This window comes from Mirounga leonina, unplaced genomic scaffold, assembly GCF_011800145.1.
Source record: "Mirounga leonina isolate KUSES-001 unplaced genomic scaffold, KU_Mleo_1.0 Mir_126, whole genome shotgun sequence".
NCBI classification, from domain to species: domain Eukaryota; kingdom Metazoa; phylum Chordata; class Mammalia; order Carnivora; family Phocidae; genus Mirounga; species Mirounga leonina.
Genome location: NW_023270314.1, coordinates 29,173,087 through 29,200,367, shown reverse-complemented (window position 1 = coordinate 29,200,367; position 27,281 = coordinate 29,173,087). Strand labels below are relative to the sequence as shown.

Here is a 27,281-nt window from a genome sequence, read left to right as displayed (position 1 = left end):
TTATGAGCTACTTGCTCTCAGCATACTGAATTTTCTCTCTTTTTTTTTCCTGAGGATGCAGAATAGAGATACACAACCGACTAAGTTGAATTCAATGAAATCAACTCTTTAAATCAGTACATTTGGTCTGGATCCAAATGAAATCAGACTAGATGTAAAGAAAATAAAAAAGCACTTACATACTCTCTCAAAGGGGGGAAAAAAAAGAAAAAGAGAGAGACAAGTCAAGAAACAGACTCTTAATTATACAGAACAAACTAATGGTTACCAGAGAGGAGGTAGAGGTGGGAGAGACAGGTGAAACAGGTGATGGGGATTAAGGAGTGCACTTGTAATGAGCACCGGGGTAGATGTGTGGAAGTGCTGAATCACTATATTGTACACCTGAAACTAATATAACACTGTACGTTAACTGGAATTAAAATGCAAACTTAAAAAAAAATCACATGCTCTCTAACTCTTCAAATTACAATGGTTTCTATGTGTGTTAGAATGGGGAAAGAAACAAGGAGTCAGAATTTCAGGAACAGGCTTATTTCCTTAGGATGGGTGGATGCCGCTACAAAAAGAAGGCAAGGGCAGTATAATTTGTCTGGTGAAGATATAATGAATTCCCCACAATGCCTTTTGCACTGATGCTTCCTAGAGTGTGTGTGTTTAATGCAAAAGACTTCCTTCTAAACAAAAAACAGTGGAGGGCATCTTGCAATGCCAGAAAGCAAGGATGCTACCTACGATTAAAGAGGTTGGGCCAGACACAGCAGTGAGCTTGAAGGAGTCCCGGTGGCCAAAACTGTGAGAATGTGAACATTAAAAGAATAATGATTGTAGTGGACTGAAACACACTGAATCTGGAATAACACTAAAAAAGAATAGAAAAATTCATCTGAACCACATGAAGTGGCTATTAAAAAAAAAACAAATCTACTTTGAATACTGGTAATGAAAAAGAAAGATCTAATCCTATCTCCTGCCTTCCCAGTAGGAGATATATTTCAGGATAACCATACAACCCTACCTAATGAGGAAAAAAAATATCCCCTTCACAGCAGAATGACAATAAGTATAGAAGAAATAGTAACATTGGAAAAGTACTATTTCATTAACTCTAATAAAACTATTATCAGGTCAAAGAAGGATAAAAGGCACAAACTTCAAGGATAAAATAAGTCCTGGGGATGTAATGTACAACATGGTGACTAGAACTAATAATATTATATTGCATATTTATAAGTTGTTAAGAGAGTAGGTCTTAAAAGTTCTCATCACAAGAAAAAACTATTTTGTAACTATGTATGACGATAGATGTTAACTAGACTTACTGTGATCATTTTGTAATATGTACAAATACTGAATCATCATGTTATATACCTGAAATTAATATAATGTATGTCAATTTCACCTCAATTTAAAAAAATTATCAGGTAAGGATTATCAATTGATATGAGTAACTATTAGGCTGATGTGAAATTGGTCATTGATATAATGCCAAAGTATCATCATTTAGATTACATTCTAGTCATCACAAGGGGGAAAAAACTAACTGCACAAAAGGACCAGATTGTTATCTCTCTAATCCAGAGGTCAATCCAGTATCACTAATGAGGAGAACCAGATTTGTAGGTTTTTAATGTGATATAACATAGCACCAGCTTTTATTCAAGACAAAAATCTAGTTTACAAAAACTAGAGGATAGATGACAAAATAATACTATGAGGAAGAAACCTGTCAAGTCCAAAAGGTGGAACATCATGAAGAAAAGGTCACGTCATAAGGAAAAAGGGCTGTTCTAGACTGTAAAAGACTTAAGGGCAATAAACACCCAGAAAATTCATGTAAATGCAGAGAAAACTATCTGAAAAGATATGCACTAGGATATGACAGAGGTGATCTCTCACTGGTGGAAACATGATGTTTTTCCTTTTTATTTTTACCTATCTGTATTTTCTGAATCTTTACAAAGCACATGTATTTGTTTCTATAATAATGTTATTTAAAAAAAACAACAGTATGGCCTTATCGGGTAAAAAAAGCAATTTGCCAAATAATACATATAGAAAATCTTTAATGAAGACAAAATAGCATTATACATTTCATAGTATACATAGCATACATCTCATGCTACATAGGAGAAAAAAAAAAAACAAACCCAAGCATAGGGGAACGGTTTGGAAGGAAACACACCAAAGGGAGGGGGAATAAGATTGTGAGGAATGGTCAAGGATCTTTAGTTTTATTGGCAATGTTTTAATTTTTACAATGTGAATGCATTAATGAATTCTTGTGTAATTTAAAAATATATTAAGAAGTGGGGAAGACCCCTGGGAGTACTGACACATGTTTCCAGAGTCCATGTGCTAATAATCATAAAATAAAAGCTATCTCATTGGTTTCTATCAACGGCAGAAAGCTTAGCATTGCCTAAGCAGGAAATTAAATGATCCCATATTCCTAAAATCCATCACCAGAGTAAAATTTAAGAAGTCATAAGTAATATTTAAAAATATATATATTTTACTAATAAAGTTGCTGAGGGAAAAGTTTCTAAGCCAAATTTCATCTGTCTTTAATGATCAGTATAAGCTTGGTGAGGGAATAGGTAGCACTTATAAAATTGGGCTAAAAAGGAAAAAGAAAACAGTTACAAAGAATTCATAACTCTATTTTCTAAGAGAGGTAGTTTAGGTCTATTGACTAAGGCCATGAAGTGCAGAACTTCGTTGGTTTAAGCCAGGTCTCTGCTCATGTGAAAGCCTATAAAATGTACTGATTTCTTTGCTACTGAAGTTGTAGAAATTTAAGGTTCATAACAGCCATATTAATCCCAAAATACTCAGATGCACCAAGATTTCCCTCAAAACTCTCCTCTGATGAGAAACTTCGGCTGTCACCAAAATTCAGCACCAAGTAAATTAAAAGTTGAAAGTTTAAAATGGATTTGTCCATATTTTCACAGTTTAAAATTCAGAAACAATGTTACTCCTTTAAAATGCCAAGGTCAAGCTGCTCTCCACAATTCCGGGGCAACAGCTCTTTCTGCCCAAGGGTTCTGTCCCCATGCTTTAATAAAACCACCTTTTTGCACCCCAAAAATAAATAAATAAAATAAAATGCCAGTGTCAACAACTATCTCATGGCCATTTTCTCTTATATCAGAGGAAAGGCTTGTGAACTAGGAGGCCAGAATACCTACCTTGAGGTCTTTCGGGTTTCGAGGTAAAGACTTCGGCTGTTTCTTGATTTTTGTAAAGTTGAACCTGATGCTGGAGTGGAATTTCTCCACTGGCCATTTGCACTCTGGCCAAAGGTTCTTAAATCTCCTGAGCCAAGAAAACTGTCTGAGGAAGGGTTGTCTAAAAGAATAAAAGTTTGAATAATTAGACAAATACCTACGGTAGTTTTCCATATGACTGCAACCATGTCCAACATTGTATTCCAAAGTAATGTGGTAAAGCACCATGTCTCTCATGGAAGAAAGATCCCAGTCTCAACTGCCAGTAAAGTCTGCAGTAAGGGAACTTCTACAAACTATAATTGATTCAGCCATACTAACCTGAAAATTGATGAAGGAGCTGAATCCTGCCACAGCCATGTGCCTTATCTGCATCAATGTGACTCCGTGGTGTCCACCAAAAGTCAACATTTTACCCCAACTATATCTTGCAAGCACTCCCAGGCCTGGGCCTGAAAGAAGGTAGGCCAGACCAGTAAGAAAGCAGGTGGAGGGCCAAGGAGAATTGTAATTCAAATGAACAACAGTTATCGCTTAATAAGCAGCTGGTGTCACTTTCTTATTTTTAATTACCATGTTCACGACTCAGGGGCTCTCTCTAAGAGCAGAGATAACCTCATTGCTGCTTATTCTGGCTGGCTTATGGCAGGAATGACCCATCATATGCATCTGGTTCTGGTATGATAACCTTCGGTCACTTAATGTCATAATCATCAGACATATCAATACTCCCTCCAATGCTTGTTATTGCAATCAGACTAAGGATTATTTATTATTTGAATCTCCTGACTTGTGGCTTACAAACTGGGGTAAGAAAAGTCTCTTGAAATTTCAGCTAGGAATAGAATAATTTTTTCCTTTTTTTTTTTAAGTAGGCTCCACACCCAGCAAAGAGCCCACCAACGCAGGGCTCAAACTCACGAGCCTGAGATCAAGACCTGAGCTGAGATCAAGTATTGGATGCTCAAACAACTGAGTCACCCAGGTACCCCAGGAATAGAATAATTTCTAAATCCACCTCTCCCTATCAGCAGGATCAAACAATTTAAAACAGCACCTTCAAAATAACTTCAGATGTCAGGTTATGGAACTCTGAGGAGCACCAGTGCAAAAATGAGAATGATAATTCTCTATTTCCTGAATTTTTGCCTAATGCTAACATCATTTTGAAGATCCTCTTTCAAAGCATATCACTATAGAACTCTGCACAATATTATTTTAAAATATTTAATGTGGCTTTTGATACTGTATCCAAAAAATAGGGTAGCTGACAAAAATAAGTTTTGTACTGTGGGGTTTGTTTGTTTTTTTTGTGAGTTTTTTTTATCAAGATTATCAGGATTTAGGATAAATAAGACAAGGAAAAAAGCAGCATTCAGGGGTGGTATTAGTACCAGTTGATTCACCACTGAATGAACCTACTCTAATAATTAAATTTACTCTCAAAATTAACTATAACCCTGTACCTTTGCAATCAGTATCTATGCTTAGCATCTATTACTATTACTACTTTAAGGAGAGAAACATAAGGCTAATAAAAAAAATGAGTAGCATTAAAGGACCAGAACATTTTAATCTTTAAATGCAAAGTAATAACAGTAGAAATCTGTCTCTTACGCTTCTTTGCTAAAATATGATTAGGGAATGATCTAACTAGAGATATCTACTTGAGGAATGTCTACCAAAAATGCAAAATTACCCTGATAAGTGTGAAATTTGAGACCAAGAATAAGCCAAAGTAGCCTCCTCAATGGCATTTCACAAAGGCTTCAGCTTTTAAATGCAAGGGAAGAGCACAGGATCAGGCAGTCTGTTTAACCAGAACAAGGTGGTTCCATCCCCACTCAATGAAAGCAATCAGTAGTCTTCCATTGCTGATGTAATCAAGCAGAGCTAGAGAGGGACCCACATGGGGCTGCAGACACTCTTTTTAGTGATGGTTTAACCTGGTATTCTGTCATTGTTAAGAAATCAGATTGCAAACGCCACAAATAAGGTAACTTACTACGGCTACATACGCACACACAAAACTATAAGGAAATACACCAAAAGTTTAATTTTGGTTGTGTTCCAATAATAGAATGATGGGTATTTTTCTACCTTTCTCTACAAATTTTCTACAAGGACAAGCAATACTTTTATGGACATAATGAAATAAACTTTATATTTTAAAAAAAGTATGTCAGGCAATCACTTACAATGAAAGTAACCCCATCATCAGTTGCTCCTGTTAACTTTCAGATTTCGTTATTATAAATAGCAGGATGCTTTAAATCATCTACTAAATGCCAGTATGGCAACCTAATTTAACATATTTTCCAAAGATAAGATGTTGATAATGATTCTAAGCAAGAGCAAAATCATTTCTTTTCATCTTAATCTACTTTTGTTTAGTGTTTAAAATGTTTTAATTTTCAATTGTGTTAATAAAAGCAAGAGGTCTTGAAGTCTGACCAGCAGTAAGTTACTAAAGTAAAAGAGTTGCATTTTCTCTGCTTTCTAAAAAAGTTTTTTTTAATAGTCTAATATTAAGTGGATTAAGAAGCAGATTTTTAAAAAACTTGATACAGAGAGGCAGATGCAGTAAAGCAGTAAATGGTAAGCTCCAGACCCTAGATTCTAAAGTTTGGGGCTTTCCCATGTTTGTTTTCACCTTGATGGAAAAGAGAATAGCAAGAGAGGAGACAAACACCAAGACAAAATGAGAAGACTAAGGCAGGTAAACTGGAGACCCCCATCTCGCCCAATCAAGCAATGAAGCTCAAGGTGACTGACTACAGAAATCAATGTGGGGATTATCGGAAAAGAAGACATACAAAGGAGAGAGCAGAGACAAAATTCCGCAGGACTTACAATCAATTGGAATGGGTGTGGCAAAGGAACAAAGTTAAGAAAAATACACAGTAAAAAGTGGATTTAAATTGAAGACTTTAAGAAAAAAGTACTGAAACCCTTGGCCTTCACAGATTTAAAATTTTGATTGTCAGAGAGCAACCCTGGAGGACTGTGACATGCCATACATTTGTTTGGTCAGGGATGAGATGAAATTTGGTAGAGGCACAAATCTGAATCCTCTGCTTCAGGCTGTAATTTAGAGAATGAATCTAATAGCTCAGCATCCCCATTTCAATATGGCTTTGTTATTCACTGTTGCTATTCACTATTCATCATCATGTATACAGTAACTGTCATGAAGTAATTTTTTTTCCCTAAAAAATAGCCTTCAAATGAGAGACAAAACTTCAGTGTAACATTCTGATATAGGGATCAACTTATGGTATGATGACAAACATAGGAAAAATGTACCTCTCAAGAGTCATGCAATTGAATAGAAAGCCAAGAATCTGGTCAAATACCACCATAGTCAAGAACATGAAGATCTGAGATGATCTTGGATATATCCTTTATGAATATCAAAGGTGTAATGAAATTTAAAAGAAAAAAGGCTATATATACAAATGTTTTTAAGTCATATTATTTACAATAGCTAAAAATAGTAAGTGTGAAGGAGACCTAAACTATAGAGAAAATAATGAAGCAAATGAAGGAATGGGACCATTATCCTAAATCATAGTCCCCTAGGTCCCACTGCACTTCTGAATTTAAAATTTTTGGAATTTTAGAAAGATAACCTGGGATATACTATGTAACACTTCAAGGTATAATTTGAAGCTACACCCTGTAATCAAACATATTGATATATCTGCAGTGAAATATATAAATACTCATATTTACAGAAATAAATAGAAGAAAAATATAAATAGCTTCATGTCAGTTCATGTGGGTTTTGCCAAGGAACGAATGTCGGGTCAGTCTGGATGCCAAATGAATTATGAAAAGAATTTCTGGTTTTCAGAGCTTTCTGGATTTTGGAATTGCACATAAAGCATTGTGAATGTGCATATCAGTTCCATGGATTATTAGAAATCAACAGAAAAAGGTAGACACCAAGAATAACATGTAAACAGATGGAAAAGTAAAAATTAAAATATTGGGCTAAAAAAGATCTGTATTGAATCATACAATGTACATCATGTATGTCCACATGGATAAGGCCACAGAGTTGAGTTGTTATGGTCAGCAGATTTTGAGTATAATTTTCTATATATAATTGTTTATTATTAAGCAATTATTTTAAACTAAAAGTAAATATTCTATCCAATGGTAAATCAACAATATGAAATTATAAGCAAGCACAGCCTGAATTCAAATGGAAATACTAATGATCTCATTTCATTATCCACTCAACTGTCCTTTCCCTAGGATTAATAATGAACTATCCAACTAGATGTCAGGCTCTCTGCTCATCGGAAAGGCCTTTCCAATAATAATGATGGCAGAGTTACTTTCTGAGCCAGTTAACTGATTTTCCAACACAAACTATGCACATACTTTGTGGAGACCATTTCCCATACCACAAGAGGAAATTCAGAGCCCAGGGTAAAGTACCACCCACCTAAATGACATTTAAATATAATATAAATCTAAAAGATCATCATACTAACGTCTTTTTAGGGGACGAGATCTCATCTTGCTGACAAAGAATCCTGAGGAAGCCAAATAACAACAATAATTATTATTTGCATTTCATATTTATTACCTCAATTTATCCTTATAAAAATCCTACTAGGGCAGGTTCAACAGTATTACTAATATTCCCATATTTGTGGGAAGGTAAGGAGACTGATGCATTAGGAGTGATAAGACATGGGAAGGCACTATAATCTTCCTGGGTCGTACTGCCAGGAAGCTAATCAACAAAAATCTCTTAGCTTCCCCAAGACAGAGCCAGAAGATCACTGGAAGTCCTAACCTTAGGAAGGGGGCAGATGGAAAGTCGGGCAGGCCAGGGACTAGGAAGAACCTAGAGAATGCTGACTTCTGCCATGGATCACAAGCTGAACAGGCAAGCCCTTGAATATGCAAGCATGGCTGTGGCAGGTGCTAGATAGAAACATGTAGTTAACATTTCCTGCCCTGATGGAGGGACAAGCTTGGGTAGAAATAATTTTTCAGGATTCATGGTTTCAAGCAGAATAGAAATAGGCTAACTCCGTGCTTTATATCAATCCAAAACAAATATCCTTTACATCATACACACAGATCTTAAAAAAAAAAAAAGTCAAAACCAAAGCTGTACTGCTTTTCACAATGACATAATGAACAAGTAAAAAAATAGATCCCCAAAAAACTTTTCCACTAAATATAAGTGGTTGAGACTAGGTCAGTAAAGTATTATAGCAACCTCCCCTCCCCCCCACACACAGTGATGTTTTAGTGGAGAAAATACCATTTTGCTTTTGACAATGTTTTCGCTCTAGAGATGGTAAACACACACAATTTGCTAGGAAGAAATCTGAATGGTACAGATGCTGTGACTCCAAGTAATATGTCATACCTGAATAATAATTTGGATTATAAGCTGCACTTCTTGTAGAACATGTATAAGATCGGTCCAAATTTCCTTCCCTGGAAGGTAAAATCTAAACAAAGCAAAAGATTTTTCTTAAATCATATTTTTGACAATAAAATGGAATAAAAATTTATGTTTGGAAAAATGTATCATTAAACAAGGTTATGACATATTTCAGAATTCAGTATAACTATATTTTTATATATTATAAAGAAACTACATACTAATAAGAAAGGAAAACGCATAGGCAATCTGATGACTGAGGCTTCAAGGGGGAAAAATAGGCAAAGTATCTGTTATACAACTTAATTCAAAGGATACTCATTAAAAGGTAAATATGCACACAGTATATCCTGTTCTGAAAGCCAGTTGTATCATTTATCAAAGAGGGTGACAAATGAACCTGGTTTTGAATCTTTTGATAACTTCATACAGAAGTTCTTAATCAGGAGTGGGGCTGCACCCCAGTACTAATCTGGAAATGCGTGATTATATATTCAGTTTCCAAAAATGATTACTGGGGGCAGATGTTACACATATTTAGTGCCCAAGGGCCAAGAATGCTAAACATTCTGCTTTGCTTGGAAGAGATTCACATAGTAAAGAACTGTCTCATCCATATTAGTAATGGCTTTCCTATTGAGAAAGACTGCTTTATTAACAATGTTCCTCAAACCCTAATGTGCAAATAAACCAACTGGAGCTTTTTTTTTCTTTTTTTAAAAAATGTTTTAATTTCAGCATAGCTGACATACAATGTTACACTGGCTTCAGGTGTACAACATAGTGATCCAACTTTTCTATATGTTATGCTATCCTCACCACAAATGTAGCTACCATCTGTCACACTATATTCCCTATGCTATGCCTTTTATTTCTGTGACTTATTCACTCCATAACTGGAAGCCTGTGCCTCCCACTCACCTTCACCCACTTTGCTCCACCTCCCCTCCCCATAACCATCAGTTTGTTCTCTGTATTTACAGATCAAATTCTGTCATTTTGTTTTGTTTTTTAGATTCTACATATTAGTGAAATCGTATGATATTTGTCTTTCAGTCTTATTTCACTTAGCATAATACTCTCTAGGTCTATGCATACTGTCACAAATGGCAAGATCTCAACCTTTTTTATGGCTGCATGATATGTGTATATGTATACCACATCTTCCTTACCCATTCTTCTATCAGTGGACGTTTAGGTTGCTTCCATGTTTTGGCTATTGTAAATAATGCTGCAATAAACATAAGGGTGCATATGTCTTTTTGATTTAGTGTTTTCATTTTCTTTGGGTAAGTACCCAGGAGAAAAATTATTGGATCATGTGGTATTTCTGTTTATCAGCTGGAAATTTTTAAAACTGTAGATTCTGATTCAGTAGGTCTGGGGTGAAGCCTGGGATTCTGCACTTCTAACAAACTCCCAGGGGATGCTGTTGATACTAGTCCTTTGAGAAATTACATTTTATAGCACAGGGAAATCTCAAAGCTTCTGTATATTTACATATTTCCCCACATTTAATGCTCAGCAATTTTAAGACACTAGTTTAAAAGAACACTGACCTGTGCTTTGGTAATTGTAATATGCACAGAAATAATAAAAAGTTTTCTAAAAGATACTGTTCTCAAAAAACTCATACACAGCATAGTTCTTGTCTTAATATATCAAAAAGAATTCAAAACATCAGAAATACTGATTCTAAAAAGTTTATATATGTTTATCCTTTTGAGTGTGGCATTTAAATTACATCAGATGAAAACTTAAGCCAAACGAATTCATTAACTAAGGGAAGAAAATTATTCCTAACCTGATGGTCAGAAAATGAAAGCTGGTCCTCTGGAAAGCCTGTTTGTGCCAGGAGATGGGTTTTGAATATGGAGTTGTGGTTCACTAAAGTTACTTCTCCAGCATCCATCCTCATCCTATCAGCAATATCATCTGAGGAAAGAATCTGAATTAATTCAGGTCACATAATTCTTCAATAACTACTTTCCTATGAACAAATCATTTCACCTAATAAAAATGATTCCCAAAGAACATCTCTATAGTCAAATAAAACCTCTCATTCAGAACTAACCATTGGCCAGAAATCTCAAAATGTCATTGTCAAAAAGAGGCCCACATGCAGAAATTGGCTCATTTGGAACTGACTGAGATCATCTATCTACCAAATAGTTGAAAACTTGTGCAAGTATTAAAAAAAGCTTAACTCAAAGTTTTTTTTAAAAAAATGAAATTTTCCCTAAGAAAAACTTTGAATGTTTCAACTATAGAAAAAAATTTAACTATTAAAAAAAGGGAAAGAAATTTCACCATTCAGAAACAAACACTGTTAACAACTGTTTATTTCCTTTGTCTAACTCAAAAAGGTGCTTTAAAAAATAATGTACCTGAACTTTTTTCTGCAAAAAGTATCGTTTATTCATCTGGCTCTTAACAGGTATCAGCTCAATTACTGTGATGCTATGGCAGAACCTTACTTTATAACCACCTTTGATAGAGGACGTATCACCACCTTTGAGACCTTTGTTAGTATAAAAGAGCTAGAATAGTAACAGATCAGAGTGACGGAATTCAGTGACTTACAGTGACATCAACAATTAGAGAAAAAGTGAAACAGATGACCAGGGGAGAGAGAAGGTAGACTAAGCAAAAGAAAAAAACAGAAGAGAGAAGACTAACGTGACTTAAAAAGGAGCACATGGAATGTTATAAGATCTAACTGTATAAATAAATTGTTCAACCTATTCCTAACTGGCTACTCGTCCTGACCTTGTATTGATCCCCTTTATAGACATAAAGAACTATAAATAGTGGAAAATGTTGTAATCACAATTAATTCTCAATGCTACTAGCTAAACGAAATTTAAAATCTACCTTAATCAAATTATTTATCATACAGAAGTTAGTATAACACAGTACGAAAGAATAAGGACTCTGGAACCAGGCTGCCTGAGTTTAAATTCTGGCTCTACCAGTTAAAGTTGTTTCTTAACCTCTGTGCCTCAGTTTCCTTGTTGATATTAGGCACCCGTGTAAGGCAGTTGTAAAAAATGAAATGAATTAATATATTTTAAGTACTCAGAATAAGGCCTGGCACATAATAAATGTCTGCTAGTGTGTATCTGGCTTTTTCAATACAATGAATGAAAAATGCTTCCAAATGATGCTATAAACAATGTCTCAACCAAAAGAAAATTGTCATTATTACATAATTAGGTTGAGATCTCCTTTAAGATTATTATTAAGCACAAAGATGCAAATACTGAAAATGTTAAAAAACAAAAACAAAAACCATTCTTTCGATTCAACTGAACTAATCAGAGTAACTAAAAGGACTGAATTACTATTTCATAGTCAGACTTACCCATGTCAGGTCCTTTCACATCACTGACTTTAGCAAAGATACAAAGTCCTATAAAAGAAGACAGAAAACAGAAATGTTACATACTGAAACAGCTCCTTCATATAATTATAGAACAGGAAGCCATTCAAAGTGACATTTGTGATCTTAGTAGAGAAAAATATAAGGTGGTAAGGAGAGATGACTTGATGGGAAGAGAATAGAAACTAAAACTAGTTGAGGCAATTCCAAACATTTCTGAACCCTGAGCTATATTAAACAGCAATTGTGGACTACCCACAGAATCACAGACTATTACAGCAAGAAGTTGGTAGTGCCAACCCTTTGGAGATTAATTTGCATATGGTCATAAAGTTAGTCAGTGACTGCACTGAAATTACAACCAAGAAATCCATTGCTCTATTTATTACCTCATGGTAAACCATTTTATAAACAAGTGATAGATCTTATGGTGGTACCATTAGACTTCTCTTCCATATGTTTTAGTCAGTGGCCAAATATAGCTACTGATATTCTAAGAACAATCAAGAAATACTTCCCAGTTGTACTAAAGTACTTTCTCTCCCGTTACAAACCAAAGCCCCTTTGCCTACACGAAATTATTTTCTCCTCTGATGTATCTAATTTTCCCAGAAAAAGGAATTTAAAAGCCTAACTGCTTGGAACTAGGTTAATAAACATATCCTTGGCACTCATGATTCTTGGCAGATCCAAGAGGAGACTAGGGATGGTAACAGTCACACTTACTATATTCATAATATTATGACCATCTTTTTAAAAAGATTGAGCACTTCATCAACTTTAGTTTATAATCAACTTTATCAATCCACTTTAGCAATATCAGGGCTTCAATCTACTAAGGAGACTGGATGATGCTATTAGGTACTCCTTATGGTCGCAATGAAGTGCACACACGAAGGAAGCCTGCTTGAGCTTTTCCTGACATACCTACAGACTAAGCAGAGTAATCATCTGATCACCCAGTCTTGCTGGGGAGGATTCCCAAATAACTTAAGCCTTATATTTAGGCTTTGAGTATGTTTCCAAATGCTCAACTTAACAAAAAGCTGCTATTTGGAAATTCTCCAGGTTATTCTTTCCCCTTCTTCCTTTTTAAATAAAGAAATTCCCTGGCTTCCACGTTAAGGGAAAAAAATCCTATCAACCAATAAACTAGCAGTGGCTTTTTCACATTTCACTTTTTTAGGCTATTTCATTAAATGTCATCACTAGCCTTTTTTGTTGATTTAAGGAGAATGCCAATTTAAAAGCTTGGTGCCCAGTAGAACAATCCCATGTTGCTTCCTTTGCATTGCTAAGATAGATGTAAAGAGGGAATCAAGAAATCAAAGAATTTTAGAGACTATGTCCAGAAAAGTTAAGTGACTTGCCTGAAATCACATAGATGGGGCAAAGGGAAGATACAAATCCAGGGTATCCTAACTCCCAAGCAAATGTGCTTTCAACAACCACCACAAAACATGGTATCCGTTAACATATCTTCATTCAAAGATTCATACACTTTGGCAAGATAAAATTCATCTCTTGGGGATGGTCCTGGGGGATCCACAGTTTCATAATTTTAATAATTAAAGCCCCACATTGACATTTTAATACAAATACATTCAGCTTCTTCAGGTGCTTATGTTACTTTCTTTTTGCCATTTATGCGCATTTACATTAGAAGTAGAGATATGTTACTCCAAGATTCAACATGAAATGCTGGATCTGGAAACTATGATGCCACCAAATTCTTGCAAGCCTAAGAATTTTTTCCTTTTAAGAAAAGTATTCTAGGGGCGCCTGGGTGGCTCAGTTGGTAAGCAACTGCCTTCAGCTCAGGTCATGATCCTGGAGTCCGGGGACTGAATCCCATATCAGGGCTCCCTGCTCAGCAGGGGGTCTGCTTCTCCCTCTTACCCTCCCCCCTCTCACGCTCTCTCTCTCATTCTCTCTCTCAAATAAATAAAAATCTTTATTAAAAAAAAGAAAGAAAAGTATTCCAATAACATTTCCTAGTTCACACTGGTCATCAATTTACTAAAAGAATATAAGCTGTTACAGGTATTCAGGTGAAGTCAAGTTATTAGCTGAACACAAAAGTAACAGGAGATCTGAAAGAAAAAAAAAAAAGATGGCAAAGTCTTGACAGTAACAGAATGTAACAAGTAGAACAAAACATGTATAAGCTTACATGCAAAGAGGTGGTTATAAAAGAGAATGTTTACAGTTACCATGAAGTTACTAGAAAGTATATACCTAGGAGAGGCAATTAGCTTTATCCAGGACCAAATGTGGTTAGAATAATTTTCGATATGAGAAGGGTGTGGAAGTGATCATGTGAATCCTCCTACTCTGAACTCATATAAAAATATATATCATATATATGATACAGTTTGCAGTATATCATCACGTATTTGTTTTTGTTTCTCATACTTTTACATGTTATCTCTCCCAATTAGACTCTTAACACCTTAACACTCTAACACCGTAAAACACTAAGCATTCAACTTCTTTAGTACACAAACATTTACCGTGCACCAATTACATACGAGGTACTAAGGATACAAAGATGAGTAACAACTGGTCCCTGCTGCTGAAACGCTGTCTACTGGGGGAAACCAGATCCATCAACAGATACTTATAGCAAGAAATAAAGCTGGTGCATTGGCAGGAGGCGTGGGAGTCAGGTAAAGGAAAGGAAAGACTTTCAAAGCAGTAGTCAAGAGTTACATCACCTTAGCCTGAAGTGGCAGAACCTGTTTTTTAATCCATTTGCTCGCTCCAGATTTAACTCATCAGATGCGTGACATGATGAAGACCAGGTTTGCAGTCGGGATAATTAATTGGAATCAGGCAAAAATGAATGAGACTTCTCAAAATAAAAACGAAATGAGGCTTCCAAAATTGGGACTAAAGGGAAAACAGGGGATCCCTAATTGGAAGAAGGTTGAGGGCTCATGCTTACGAGATGCTTAAGGCTTCACTGCAACTCTAATTTCAAATTCAGTGTAATCTAGCTTTCAACACGAGTGCTTAACACAAATTATCTCTACAAAGGATAAAGATTCAGGAGATGATGTGATCTACTCCATTCAGAATATCCGATTAGAACAAAGACCCTAAGTAACATCGGTGGTAGCCTATATAAGGCTTTATATAAACTTCACAAGCATCACCCCAAATAAGTGTACCAAATGTGAAGTGAAATGACCTTAATAAGGCTGACTTGAAAGTGATAAAGGAGTAAGTTATTGCCAACAAGATAGTGAACACACTGCAGAGGCACCGATAAACAGAAATCACCAAGCTCAAGAGAAGCCGGGCATATTTATCCAGAGAGACCACGTTAGGGAACAACCAAGAAAGAGACGGTTCAAGGGAATGACCAGGAGGCGATGAGCCAGGTAAGCAAACCGTGGCAGTTTAAGGGCATTTTCATAACCTGGGCAGAAGGGTCCAGCCGTTTCTCTCTGGTGGTGGCACTAGCGTTTTCACAGCTCAGGGAGATACCACAGAGTAAAAGAGTTGGAGAAATGTTTACGTGAGACGCAGAAGTAGTCGAGAAATACCATTCAGGTCTCAAGGAAGTCGGGAGGTGAAGCAGGTGTAACAGAAAGCTGAGCTTCCCGGCTTTCCCTTGAGAGAAGACCCTGCCCGGGCGGGAAAGCCCCGAAATCCCAAGCCTTTTCCCCACAAGTAGGGCTGGCCGCTGAGACGGGGCCCGTGGTAACGGCAGGGAGACGGCCTCTCCCCGGCCCAAGAGAAAGGGGCCTGAAGGACCGGCCTCGGGAAGCCTAACTAACGGCCGCCGGCCAGATCGCGGCCGGTGGATGGCAGGGGGGAGGGGAGGTGGTCCCAGGGGGCGGGGCAGAGGGAAAAGCGCCGTCCCCACAGCCCTCCCCGCTTCCGCCCAGCCCAGCCCAGGCTGCTGGGCCCGGACCGGCACTGCCTCCCGGCCCAGGCTCCCTCCATCCTCACCCCTCCCCCAGCTTCCCGCCGCCACTCACCGAACCGGAACCGGCTGCTATGCGAAGGGGTTTCCGGCCGGGCGCGGAACGCAAAACCCGGGAACCGCCGCGAACCGGAACAGCCTCCACAACACCGGAAGAGCCGCCCGGTGGCTGCGGAGGGGGGGGGGCGGAGCGGGAGGTCAAAGAGCAGAGTTGAGGACCCGGGGAACGCCTGCGCAGTGTGGCCAGGCCTGAGAAGCCCAGGGACCATCTAAGGGTGAAGTCATCGTTTCCCTGTTCCCCTTTCAGTTTGGGGTTTCTCTCGTTCCCGTTCTCGTTCTCGGATTACTGTTAGTGTACCGGTCGTCCTTCGCTTTTTTCTGTTCCCTCGATCCCCTTGCACGCCGTCTTCTGGTTCCGCTCGGCGATTTTTGCTTTCGCTCTGGTTTCCATGGCAGCTTTTCGCTGTGGCCCTCCCTCGGCTGGCGGGAACTTGTGGCCACCTTGACAGATGCAGACCTGAGAGCTGAGTCGAGCTCCGTTTCGTGTATTATTGAGAATCACGGAACGTTGGTGGTTGTAGTGGTTGTGGGAAAGGTTTTAGTCCTAACAGTTTCAGGGAAGTGAAGTCATTTCCCAAAGTTATAAAGTGCATGGCAGATCTGGGACTAGGAAACAAGTTTCTTAACTTGCAGTCCTGTGTTCTTTGCATCACATCATGCTTGATTGGCCATTTGGAAAAAGAAAAAAAAAAGCATCTTAGGATGAGCTTAGGTTAGACTCCGGAAACATGTAGAACCTTCCAGACTCTGGAGGAGTTTGAAACATGGGCAGAGGTGTGAGGAAAGCTATTGGGGGTCCACCAGAGATGTACTTTTCTGAGTAAAGATAGAAAAGGACCCAGGTGTCGGCCCTCTGAAGAACTAAATGGCCCTGATGGTGTTCCTGTGACTGAATGGATTAACGTGTAATCTGTGCCCTACTTTTAAAAAGAAAATAATGAGAAGAAATACGTTTGTTCATTCAGACTTTTTGCCAAGTCTTTCCACTTGGCCTCTGGACCCAGGCCCTCTCTAGAAGTCTTGGAGGAAATGCTTCTGAGTAGGCCCTCCAGACCTCAGAAGTGTGAGCTCAGACTTAAAGAAGGGGAGCCTCTGGAGGCCCCAGCCTTTTACCTACTCTGAGGTAAAAAGGAGAATACTGGCTGAATTCAGGAGATCTTGTCCTGTCAAATACATAAAAGTAGATCATTTGTATCCCTTCATATACTGATATTTTATATTGCCATGTCCTAAGGCCTTTAGTATTGGGCGTACCTGATCCATGTCTGTTTTGTCCAACCTAATCATTCCACAGATCTGTTCAAATGGATTAAACTCCATCTCTATTTCTAGGAGACAGCCATGCGTAAAGAGGAATTTCATCTGAAATTTTTCATGTGCGTGATTCAATCTCACGGGGTAGTCAGGCCTCCCCAGCGCACAGGTACCATTGTCTCCTGATCCGACTCCAGTGACAGATGGGTTCTCTTGCAGGGAGTTTCAGTATGGGATGTGAAACGTACTAGTCTAAATGTAGGTGTTAGGGGCCAACTGACTTTATTCCATCCCCAATATAGTAAAATATTTGTCTCTGAGTCATGTCTCTTCCTGGTACAAGTATCAGGTGAGATTTTGGTCTCATGTGTGGGAATAGGCCCAGGCAGATACGAAGGACGGACCAGGGAGTTGAGGAAGGACAAGATTTATAGCACATGACCTGGTAGTTGATTTCTCTGTGCTTTGTGAATCCCTTTCTGGGCTCATCTGTCCGAGTCTTTGTTATGACTGTAATTGACACTAAAACCTGTAAGATAGAGTCCCAGAGAGAAATGACTTTCTATTCTACCACAGTCTCAAAGTAGCTAGTTACATGTTCTGCTTGGAATAGAACCTTTTTTTTAGGGTAAGATAGTTGTTGAGAAAAGTCATGACTTCTCTAATTTTTCACTGGATTATGGGGGAAAAGGCCCTGGACAGCTAAGAGTTACAGAGGAAATGAAAGAGAATAAGTAGCACTCCTTTCCCTGAATCCCACCTTGAGGGTAACCTAGAGATATTGCTTCTCAGCTGGGGAAGCTTCAACTTCCAGCATGCTCATACAAAAGCCACCACCTGAGATAGACAACCTGAAGTCTCTACCTGCTATGGATGATCCAGGCACCATGGAAGGCATACCTATTTTGAAAAATGGTGAGGCATGTGGTTAAACAAGGGGGTGGGGAGAGGTGGAAAGGAGTATTGGGAAATGAAGTTTATGCATACATTATAAATTAGGATACAACTACGAAATTTGAATTAAGACACAGGGAGAAAATGTGTGTTTGTGGTGGGGGAGACATTGAGAGTAAGTAGATCATCTGGGAAACTACAAAGAGGGACAGTACTGTCTATGAAGAACAGCTTGATTTAATCAATAGTGATTCAGTTGGCTTCCTCATGCCTATAAGGCACTAATCTAGTTTATCCTATTTTTTTAAATGCTGAGTTTTTTTAAAATTTTATTTATTTGAGAGAGAGAAAGAGCACAAGAGGGGGTAGGGTCAGAGGGAGAAGCAGACTCCCCACTGAGCAGGGAGCCCGATGCGGGACTCGATCCTGGGACTCCAGGATCATGACCTGAGCCGAAGGCAGTCGCTTAACCAACTGAGCCACCCAGGCACCCTAGTTTATCCTATTATCAACAACCTGGATATGTAAAAATATGAAACTCAAAAAATGGGTTACATAAAGGAGCTTTATATTACAAAGTGATTCTAAATATTGTAAAAAATATTCATCTTAGGGATCCATTTAATAACAAATTTATATATATTTAAGTAGCATTTAACTCATAAACAATTTATATGAAATGTCAGAAACATCTGTTTCCTCTCAACTGAAATACATCTATATTGGAGTCAGTTCACTGCAAACATTTATTGAGTTCCCACCATGTGCCCAATAATGTACTGGAAATAATAGAGACGTTGTAAAAATTATGTATAAAGACATAACCTTGTCATTCTTCTAATAGTTTACAGAAAATGATTTATTGAGTCCAACTTATGTTTGAGGAAGAACTTCAAGTTTAAAGTGGTCTTCCTCAAGATGTTAACAAGTTCATTGGAGTAATCAGTCTCAGCACCTGTGAAATATATAGCAGTACTTACTCAATTTTTTCTTTTTTTAAAGATTTTTATTTATTTGAGAGAGTGAGCACAAGCAAGAGGGAGGACACAGGGAGAGGGAGGAGCAGACTCCCCCTGAGCAGGGAGCCCCAAGTGGAGTCCTGGGATTATGACTAGAGCCAAAGGCAGACGCTTAACTGACTGAGCCACCCAGGTGCCCCTCAATAATTTTTTTGAACCATTACTATTCAAAGTCATTGCACTGGGCTCAATAGATGAGAGAATGAGCTAGACACTTTCCCTTTCTCCCAGGAGCCTGTGATCAAGAAGGGAGATACCATGAGACAACGTGTAAGCGAAGAGCATTATAACTTTGGTTCAAAATGTTGAATTTCCAGAGGATGCCATAGAGATGTAGGGAAGGGAGGGAGCAGTGGACTGCTTAGGCAGAGTTTCCCTCTGGCAGGGCACTATGCAGGCAGGCACCATGGCTAAGTCCTAAGCTTTGAAATTCACAAACTATAACTTAATTCAGTCTCATTTTAGTGAACCTAGAGTTAACCATACTCACAGGAAAATGGTTGATACACAAGGATATGAACTTATTAAGATGTTGGAGCAACATATGTCTGTATATGACAACTGTGCGTGGTCTGTGTCCCTTTTATCAGACCTGCTTTGCCCATTCATAAATAGCTGCTAGGTACAAGAAGTAAGTCCAGCTGGTGGCCCTGTCCTCCATTTCCTTGACTTTGTAAAGATTATTTCTTATTTGCCTTTATCTTCCCTGCTTTTCCCTTTCCCATTTTGCTCTATACCTAAAACTCAGGTCACCGCAGACCCCCTTAGCTCTGATGATCCATTTGGAGACGCTTCTGTGGTTTGAACTCAGCATTATCCCACAAACAAAATTCTAATGTTAACTTGTGCCTTTAAACACTGAGGCCTCAGGTGAGAGCTACAGTGAACCCTTCCAGCTTTCTCCCTAGAGATGGAGAATCAAATGTCTTCCCAATTAGCCCCAATGGGACCTCTGTTCCTTCTTTTCTGACTCTCTCCCTGCCTGCTTTCTATCGTCTTTCCTTCCTTTTTTCCTTCCTCCTTTTCTTCCTTCCTCCCTACCTCCCTCCTTTTTATTCCTTCCCAGAAAATTGAACACATACTATGTCAGGCACTGTAGTTGGCAGTGGGAATAGACTAGCAAACAAAACAGGTACATTGCCTACTCTCATCAAGTTTATAGTTCTCTGGGAGTAAGACAGCAATCACATCATCACACACAGATCATTAGAATGATGCTAGTACAGTGAAAATAATACCACATAATCAGAGTGTAATAACAGTGTACCTAATCTGGCCTGAGAAGTTGGAAAAACACTTTCCAAGGAAGACCCGAAAGATGCGTATGCCTTAGCCAGGAAAAGGGAAAAGAAGAGCTTTTTGGAAAAAGGGACTGTAGGATCTCATTGAGAAGGAGTTTGGCTCATTGGAGGAGCAGAGAAGGCCAGCACAACTCGGGTGAGAGTAGAGTAGCTGGAGATTGAACTGTAAAGATAGTATAAGAGCCAAATCATGCTGGGCCTTCTAGGTCTTCCCACTCCCCAGCTGTGGGAACTCACTGAAGAGTGACAGGATCTGGCTCCTGGGTTGAGGATGACTTGGAGGCAGCAGGAGCGGTTGTGCACTCTGGTGAAATGGGAAATGCCACCACCTGGCTCCTCTCCACCTAGGGCCTAAGCAAGGAAGTCATGCCATCAAACAGCATGGTTGGCAGAGGTGAGCCAAGAGATACCAATGCCACAGCACCCCAAAACCCTGGCCTGATGTCCCCCCGCTGCTGTCAGCCTGAAGAATTCATAGGGACTCCACATGAGGCTGTGTGTGGACAAGCTGAGCTCTAATCCTAATGGGAAATGGAGCACATTTTGTTTCTAATCGCACACTTGGCGGGGAAGCAGTTGCTGTTAACTATCTTCTCTGACTCCCACTAAGAGCAGCTTAGAATAGACCAGCCCTGCCTGTACTGTGACGAGGTAGGCCCCGAGTGTGTGTGTGTGTGTGTGTGTGTTTCTGGCCTATGGAGGATCAGTTCCCAAGAGAAGGAAGCCATTCGGTCCTGCACTGGGACACAGCAAAGGAGTCATGTAGGCCCTTAACCTTTGCAAGGAAAGGTGGTTAGAATTCCTGGAGAGCTGAGAGCGTGAGACAACGACCTGCAGCACAAAGGCTCAGGGGCAATAGTAGCTTTGTGGGCCAGGCTCTGACCCAGCAGATCCAGCCGCCCACTAGACCCAGAAGCTCTCCTCTGCACACACCTCTCCTGGCCACTGATGGACAACTGGCCTCGGCAACCTGGGATTCCTGAGATGACTATTTACCAGGCTGCAAATGAGGGAGTGTACCAGGACAGTATTGTAACCCCCATCTGCTCCCTGTGTTACCACTTATCCCTGGAGGCGTAAGACCTTACTACCATATTCCTTCCTTCATTTAGATGATCTGTCACCAGAATTGCCCAGTTCCCAGCACCGTTCTCTTCCTTTGACAGTAGGACTGTCAAAACCACTCACATCCTGGTTTATGCAGACCAGGATGCAACATTTCTTCAACACTGAATGCAACTGATACATGGAGGTGATTGCTCCCCACAGCCCAAGTTTCTTCCAAGTAGGTGTACTTGTTTTCTGCATTAGAGACAAGGTTTTCCATATATAGATGCCATGTTATAAGTGACCCGAGAGCCTGTACTCTTGTTGAAGGAAAATCAGTGGGAGTTCTGCCTCTGTAAAGATTGTCTTAATCTCAACCTAGTTGCCATTCAACATTGATCTCCTGGTCCCAGCCTTCTAGGACAAGCTCCAGAGAATTCGAGTTTTCATAAAGCTGAAACTCTCAGGGCGTTTCAACTGTCAACTGAATGGGGAAGATCATTGAGTAAGAAAATAGTCTTACAGATGCTCTTCTTTCAATCAAATATGCAAGGATACCAGTAGGCCTCTGGAACACTTTTTTCATCTTCCACTGACTAATAGAGATAATCTTATGCATCCCCTTTGACCATCCTAGTCTGGGTGGTCCCCTATCAAACTGCCTCTCAGTCAACCCAGGGAAATGTATTTAAGAGACTAAAGGTATAGTCGTTGGATTATGGACTTACTAACCAGCTAACCCTTTCACATTATGCTTGATGAGGTGTTAGCTGATCTGAAATGGAAGACTCCCAGATTGTCTTACATAATTATTGTCTTCTCTGTTCTGATATCCCCCAAAGCTTACTTCTTTAAGGAAAGAAAATGTTTATCTGGTCCAAACTTGAGACTACATACCTCAGCTGAAGAGTTTGTTTTCCTCTGACCCACTCAAGCCTTGAAGGTGGCACCTTCAACCCATAGTAGGGGTCATCTTGTTATCTGTGACCTCTCTTGAGCCAGTTTTCCCAAGAACTTGATCCTAATGGGTGAAAATAGGAGCCATCCAAGCCTTCCAAGCATGCTCATTTATTTTTCAAGTGATGGTGGTCTTGGACCTCTACAACTTGCAACAATCATTCCCCAACTTTATTGTGCATCAAAATCACCTGGAGGGCTTGTTAAATCATGTAGTTGAGCCCCCACCCCCAGAATTTCTGATTTAGTAGGTTCCAGGTAGGACCCAAGAATTTGCATTTCTGACAAGCATCCAGGTGATGCTGACTCTGCTAGACTGGAACTGAGAACCATTGTCTTAAGCTTTATGTCAGAAACATTAATATTAATGGCTAGTGGAGGCTGTTCTGTCTCCAGGGGTCATCCTATCCCAGCCAGAGCTAAAGATGACTCTCCAATGCAGACAGTGGTTTTATGCCCATGTCTAGGGTCTGTCCTTATGGAGCTTCCATTGGAGGAAAACAGATTATATTCAGATAATGACCAGGTGAGATCCAGGAGTTGTGTAGAAGTGAGAGGACCAGATATTTGTTTCAACTCAGAAGTTCATACCTAATTGCTGTATGTGTTTCACACCAACCCACCAAGTCATTGTAGCCCATTTATAACTCTGATTCTAGCCCAGAGGAAATCTTGGTGACCCTCCTTTGTGACACTCCTACCTTGTTCCTGCCTCAGGACCTTTGCATTTGCTATTCTCCCTATCTGAAAGCTCTCCTTCAAAAGGGTAGCTTGGTTTTCTCTCCCATTTATTCAAACCTCCTCCTAGAATGTCATCTCAGCAAGGTTTTTCCAGTCCATCCTATTTAAGATAGCACCTTTATCACTCTGCTTCTTTGCTCTGCTTTATTTTTCTTCAAACACTTATCACTATTTGACTAATTTGTTTTTTTTTTTAAGATTTTATTTATTTGAGAGAGAGAGCAAGAGAGAGCACGAGTGGGGCAGCACGAGCAGGGGAGGGACAGAGAAGCAGGCTGTGATAATGCCACGCTCAATCCCTGGGATCATGACCTGAGCCCAAGGCAGACGCTTACTGACTGAGCCACCCAAGCACCCCTTGACTAATTTGTTTAATATCTGCTTTCCTCACTAGAGTGTAAGCTCCATGTAAGCTCCATTTTTTTTTCCAACCTGATCCCCTTGAGTCTAGAACAGTGCCTAACATGTAATAGGTGCTCTGTATTTGTTGGCTGAATATGTGAAACCTATAGTATGCTATTTCCTATTCTCTTGGGTTAGAGTCACACCTGGATGACTGCCATGCCTATTTCTCATTCCTAAATGTCCTGGGACACTATTACTAGCATCATTAATATGATCTTCATCATCTCATCACAGTGGACTAAATATAGATCTGTACCCATTCCATAGTCATGACACTGTCCTTGTAGTAATGAATGGGCTCATGAGTATGGCATACATCATCCTCTTTATTGTCCCCCATTTGTGACAGGCTTAGGTAATCACTGTTAAAGAGATCTTTTGTCTTCATGAACTATTCAGCTTCCTGGCAATAATGTCTAGCTTTATCCTGGTTTGGAAGGTATTGTTCAAAGCTTTCTGTATCTTCATTTATCTATCCACTACTTAAAAGGGCTAATGGCCAGAGCATTATGAACCAGGTACTTTCGAAAACCTCAACTGGTTTGCTGAAGTGCTCTTCCTATCTAGCTGCTACAGAATTATCTTTAAACATCTTCTGACACTTCTCTCCTCCAGAATACCTTCTTTTATAATAACTATAATTTTTGCATTTATTCTTTGCCTGGACTGCATGCCAACACTTTAATAGCTAACTGATATCTGGAGAGCTCTAGGAAGTGCAAGAGAACCTTCTAAATACCTTCCTGTACTCTGAGATCAATATAAAGAATATGCCTTTCATCATTTGGTAGCAGGGCATGACATATAAGGTGAGATATCATTTGTTTTTTCTCTGTGCATATTAGCTTTTCCTGACATGCTGAAAACAGGAAGACCACCACCAAAGAGTATAAGATAGAAGAAATAGTGGATTTTAACCACATGGCCTTCTCAGTCTAGATGACCTTCTTCTTTTGGGTTCAGTCCTTTTTCTCCCCTCACTCTCTGCCAAGTCCCCTAAATCCTGAATTTTAGTGACCAACCTCAACAACTGAATAAAGCTGATTATATTTTGGACAAAGTTTTAGATTTCCAGCAATACCCTAGCTAATTCCCATACTTAAATCATTAGAATGGGCATAAGCCCCCTTGAGAAGCCTATCAGAGGGCCCCAAGTTCTTTTTCGGTACAAACTCAGGACATTTCAGCTTTCGCCTTTGGAGGAAGGTCCAGGGTATCCTTTTACAGCCCCATTAAACCATACCAGCAATGAAAATGATCTTAGAATAAGTTCAAATTCAGCTGCTGGCTTAGTTTCGTTACCTGGAGAATGTGTTGGCATCATTTCTTGTTTGACTGTCTAACTTGCTGCTTTGCTCTTATGAGTCCTGGTCCTTAATTCTGCTAAGCTGTGTGATTTACTCCTGACACTTTTCTTAGGCACCCTACCTTGTATGGCAATGTTTAGACCCCTTCCTCAACCTTTCTTGCATAGTCGCCATACTGTGTTTACATGTAGGCTTCATGCACCAACAGCCTGCCCTGAGGAATGCTTCTCAGCCTCCCCCATTAGAGGAATGAGGGTTGAACATATGTCATATTTCCTAGAATTGCCCAGATCTCAAACATTCTCTCCCATCATCAATTTATCATCAAATTATGCATCCAAATTTTGATATGTAAGATAAATCAACCATAGCTAGCTAAAATGACTTTTCTAAGTTGTTGAGGTTCCTTAGAAACTGTATTTGAAATTTAAAAGTTGGTTGATAAACAGAAAATTAGGAAAAAGTGAAAGGTATGGTCTTGGAGTTTAGGATTAAAATGAAAGAAAATTCATTTTTAATTTTTTTAAAAGATTTTATTTATTTATTTATTTTTAAAGATTTTATTTATTTATTTGAGACAGAGAGAATGAGAGAGAGAGAGCACATGAGAGGGGGGAGGGTCAGAGGCAGAAGCAGGCTCCCTGCCGAGCAGGGAGCCCGATGCGGGACTCGATCCAGGGACTCCAGGATCATGACCTGAGCCGAAGGCAGTCGCTTAACCAACTGAGCCACCCAGGCGCCCAAAAGATTTTATTTATTTGACAGAAAGAGACACAGCAAGAGCAGGGGGAGTGGGAGAGGGAGAAGCAGACTTCCCGCTGAGCAGGGAGCCTGATGTGGGGCTGGATCCCAGGACCCTGGGATCATGACCTGAGCCGAAGGCAGATGCTTAACAACTGAGCCACCCAGGCACCCCAAGAAAATTCATTTTTAAAGAGCTAATCACTGTTTTCATCGTATCATCCATCTCTCTAATACTGAAATATTTGTATCCATTGGTGTCTTATTCTGGAATGGTCCAAATAAACACCACTAAATTCTTATTATCCAGGTTCCATTTTTTTTTTTTTTTTACTCCATTTACCTCAGCTAACATATTCATGTCATAAGAAATTGGTACATTATAATTGTTGGGGTATTGATTTCTTCAATTTTATCCCAGGTCCAGTGAAATACAAACTTCCTGTGAACCTTTATTAGTCCCTCTAGATTTTAAACTCCATGAGAGTTTATTATAACTCAGCACCTGGTACAGTGGCTGGCACATAATGAGTCTTCAATAAGTAGTTGTTGAATGTATGAATTAATAATGAATAGGGATTTCTCAAGATTCTTATTAGGAAGATGTTTACATCTTTTCTTAATATGTGTTTCTTCCATCAGCTATCTCTACTTCGTGTTAGTTTTTACTAGTTTAATTCTCAGAAAATAACATCTTCAAGTTTGGAGATTGCATTAAGATAACCACAAGCAAGGCCTAAGTACTTCTGAGAAAATTCTTTTCTAGGACTCCCACCACCAACTGACCTGGAGGTTCCCTAGGTGCCTTTTGAGATGATATTTCCTTGATTTGTGCTTGTATAGTTTTCCAGGAACTCCTGGGAATGATTAATGCCTGGACAGAAAAAGGAATCTAAAGGATCAAGTGTCTTTGGATAAGGCTATGAGTAACAGTGACATTTCCTTGCTTTCACCTAACGTAGACTAATGAATGCAATAATTCATTAAGAACACTTTCAATGAAGACTTAAAAGTTGGTTTTGGGTTGGGGCCCCTGGCTGGCTTAGTTGGTAGAGCATATGACTCTTGATCTTGGGGTTGTAAGTTTGAGCCCCACATTGGGTATAGAGATTACTTAAAAATAAAATCTTAAAGATTTTTTTAATTTATTTATTTGAGAGAGAGAATGACAGAGAGAGCATGAGAGGGGAAAGGGTCAGAGGGAGAAACCGACTCCCTGCTGAGCAGGGAGCCCGATGCGGGACTTGATCCTGGAACTCCAGGATCATGACCTGAGCCGAAGGCAGTCGCTTAACCAACTGAACCACCCAGGCACCCAAAAATAAAATCTTTAAAAAAAAAAAAGAGTTGGTATTGGGTAGAAGTGGTAAGGAATGGGTTGCCTCTCAGATTTCAACCTTTATGTTGGAGTTAGAAACTCTAGAATGTTGTGGAAAGCTTTTCTAACTTTTCCTTTTCCAAAACTTTTTAACATCTTTATTGAGATATAATTCACATATCATAAAATTCACCCATTTAAAGTGTATAATTTGAACTTTGGCATTCCAAACTGATTCCTCATAAGTAGCTTACAAGTCACCGCTCCATCCT

The 27,281-nt window shown here is 39.2% G+C and overlaps 2 protein-coding genes across 5 annotated transcripts in view; one reads left to right on the top strand and one right to left on the bottom strand.

Annotated features, from left to right (window-relative positions):
* SENP1 (SUMO specific peptidase 1) overlaps positions 1-16,325 on the bottom strand; it is a 53,574-nt gene extending 37,249 nt beyond the window's left edge. Inside the window, exons 1-6 of one of the 4 annotated variants that reach the window (XM_035002780.1) lie at positions 16,021-16,325; positions 12,014-12,061; positions 10,454-10,584; positions 8,632-8,716; positions 7,739-7,780; positions 3,195-3,354 (exon numbers count right to left, since the gene is read on the bottom strand). In XM_035002780.1, the coding sequence (XP_034858671.1) occupies positions 3,195-3,354; positions 7,739-7,780; positions 8,632-8,716; positions 10,454-10,584; positions 12,014-12,061; positions 16,021-16,234 (680 nt within the window). In that variant the 5' untranslated portion in view covers positions 16,235-16,325. Of the gene's footprint in view, positions 1-3,194; positions 3,686-7,738; positions 7,781-8,631; positions 8,719-10,453; positions 10,585-12,013; positions 12,062-14,748; positions 15,835-16,020 lie in introns of those variants that run through there. The other 3 variants (XM_035002782.1, XM_035002781.1, XM_035002783.1) reach the window with 3 other exon arrangements.
* Positions 16,326-17,357: 1,032 nt separating this feature from the next.
* The window catches only part of PFKM (phosphofructokinase, muscle), a 43,854-nt gene continuing 33,930 nt past the window's right edge, over positions 17,358-27,281 (top strand). Inside the window, exons 1-2 of the mRNA XM_035002777.1 lie at positions 17,358-17,448; positions 18,072-18,194. Of these exons, the coding sequence (XP_034858668.1) occupies positions 17,367-17,448; positions 18,072-18,194 (205 nt within the window). The 5' untranslated portion in view covers positions 17,358-17,366. The remainder of the gene's footprint in view (positions 17,449-18,071; positions 18,195-27,281) is intronic.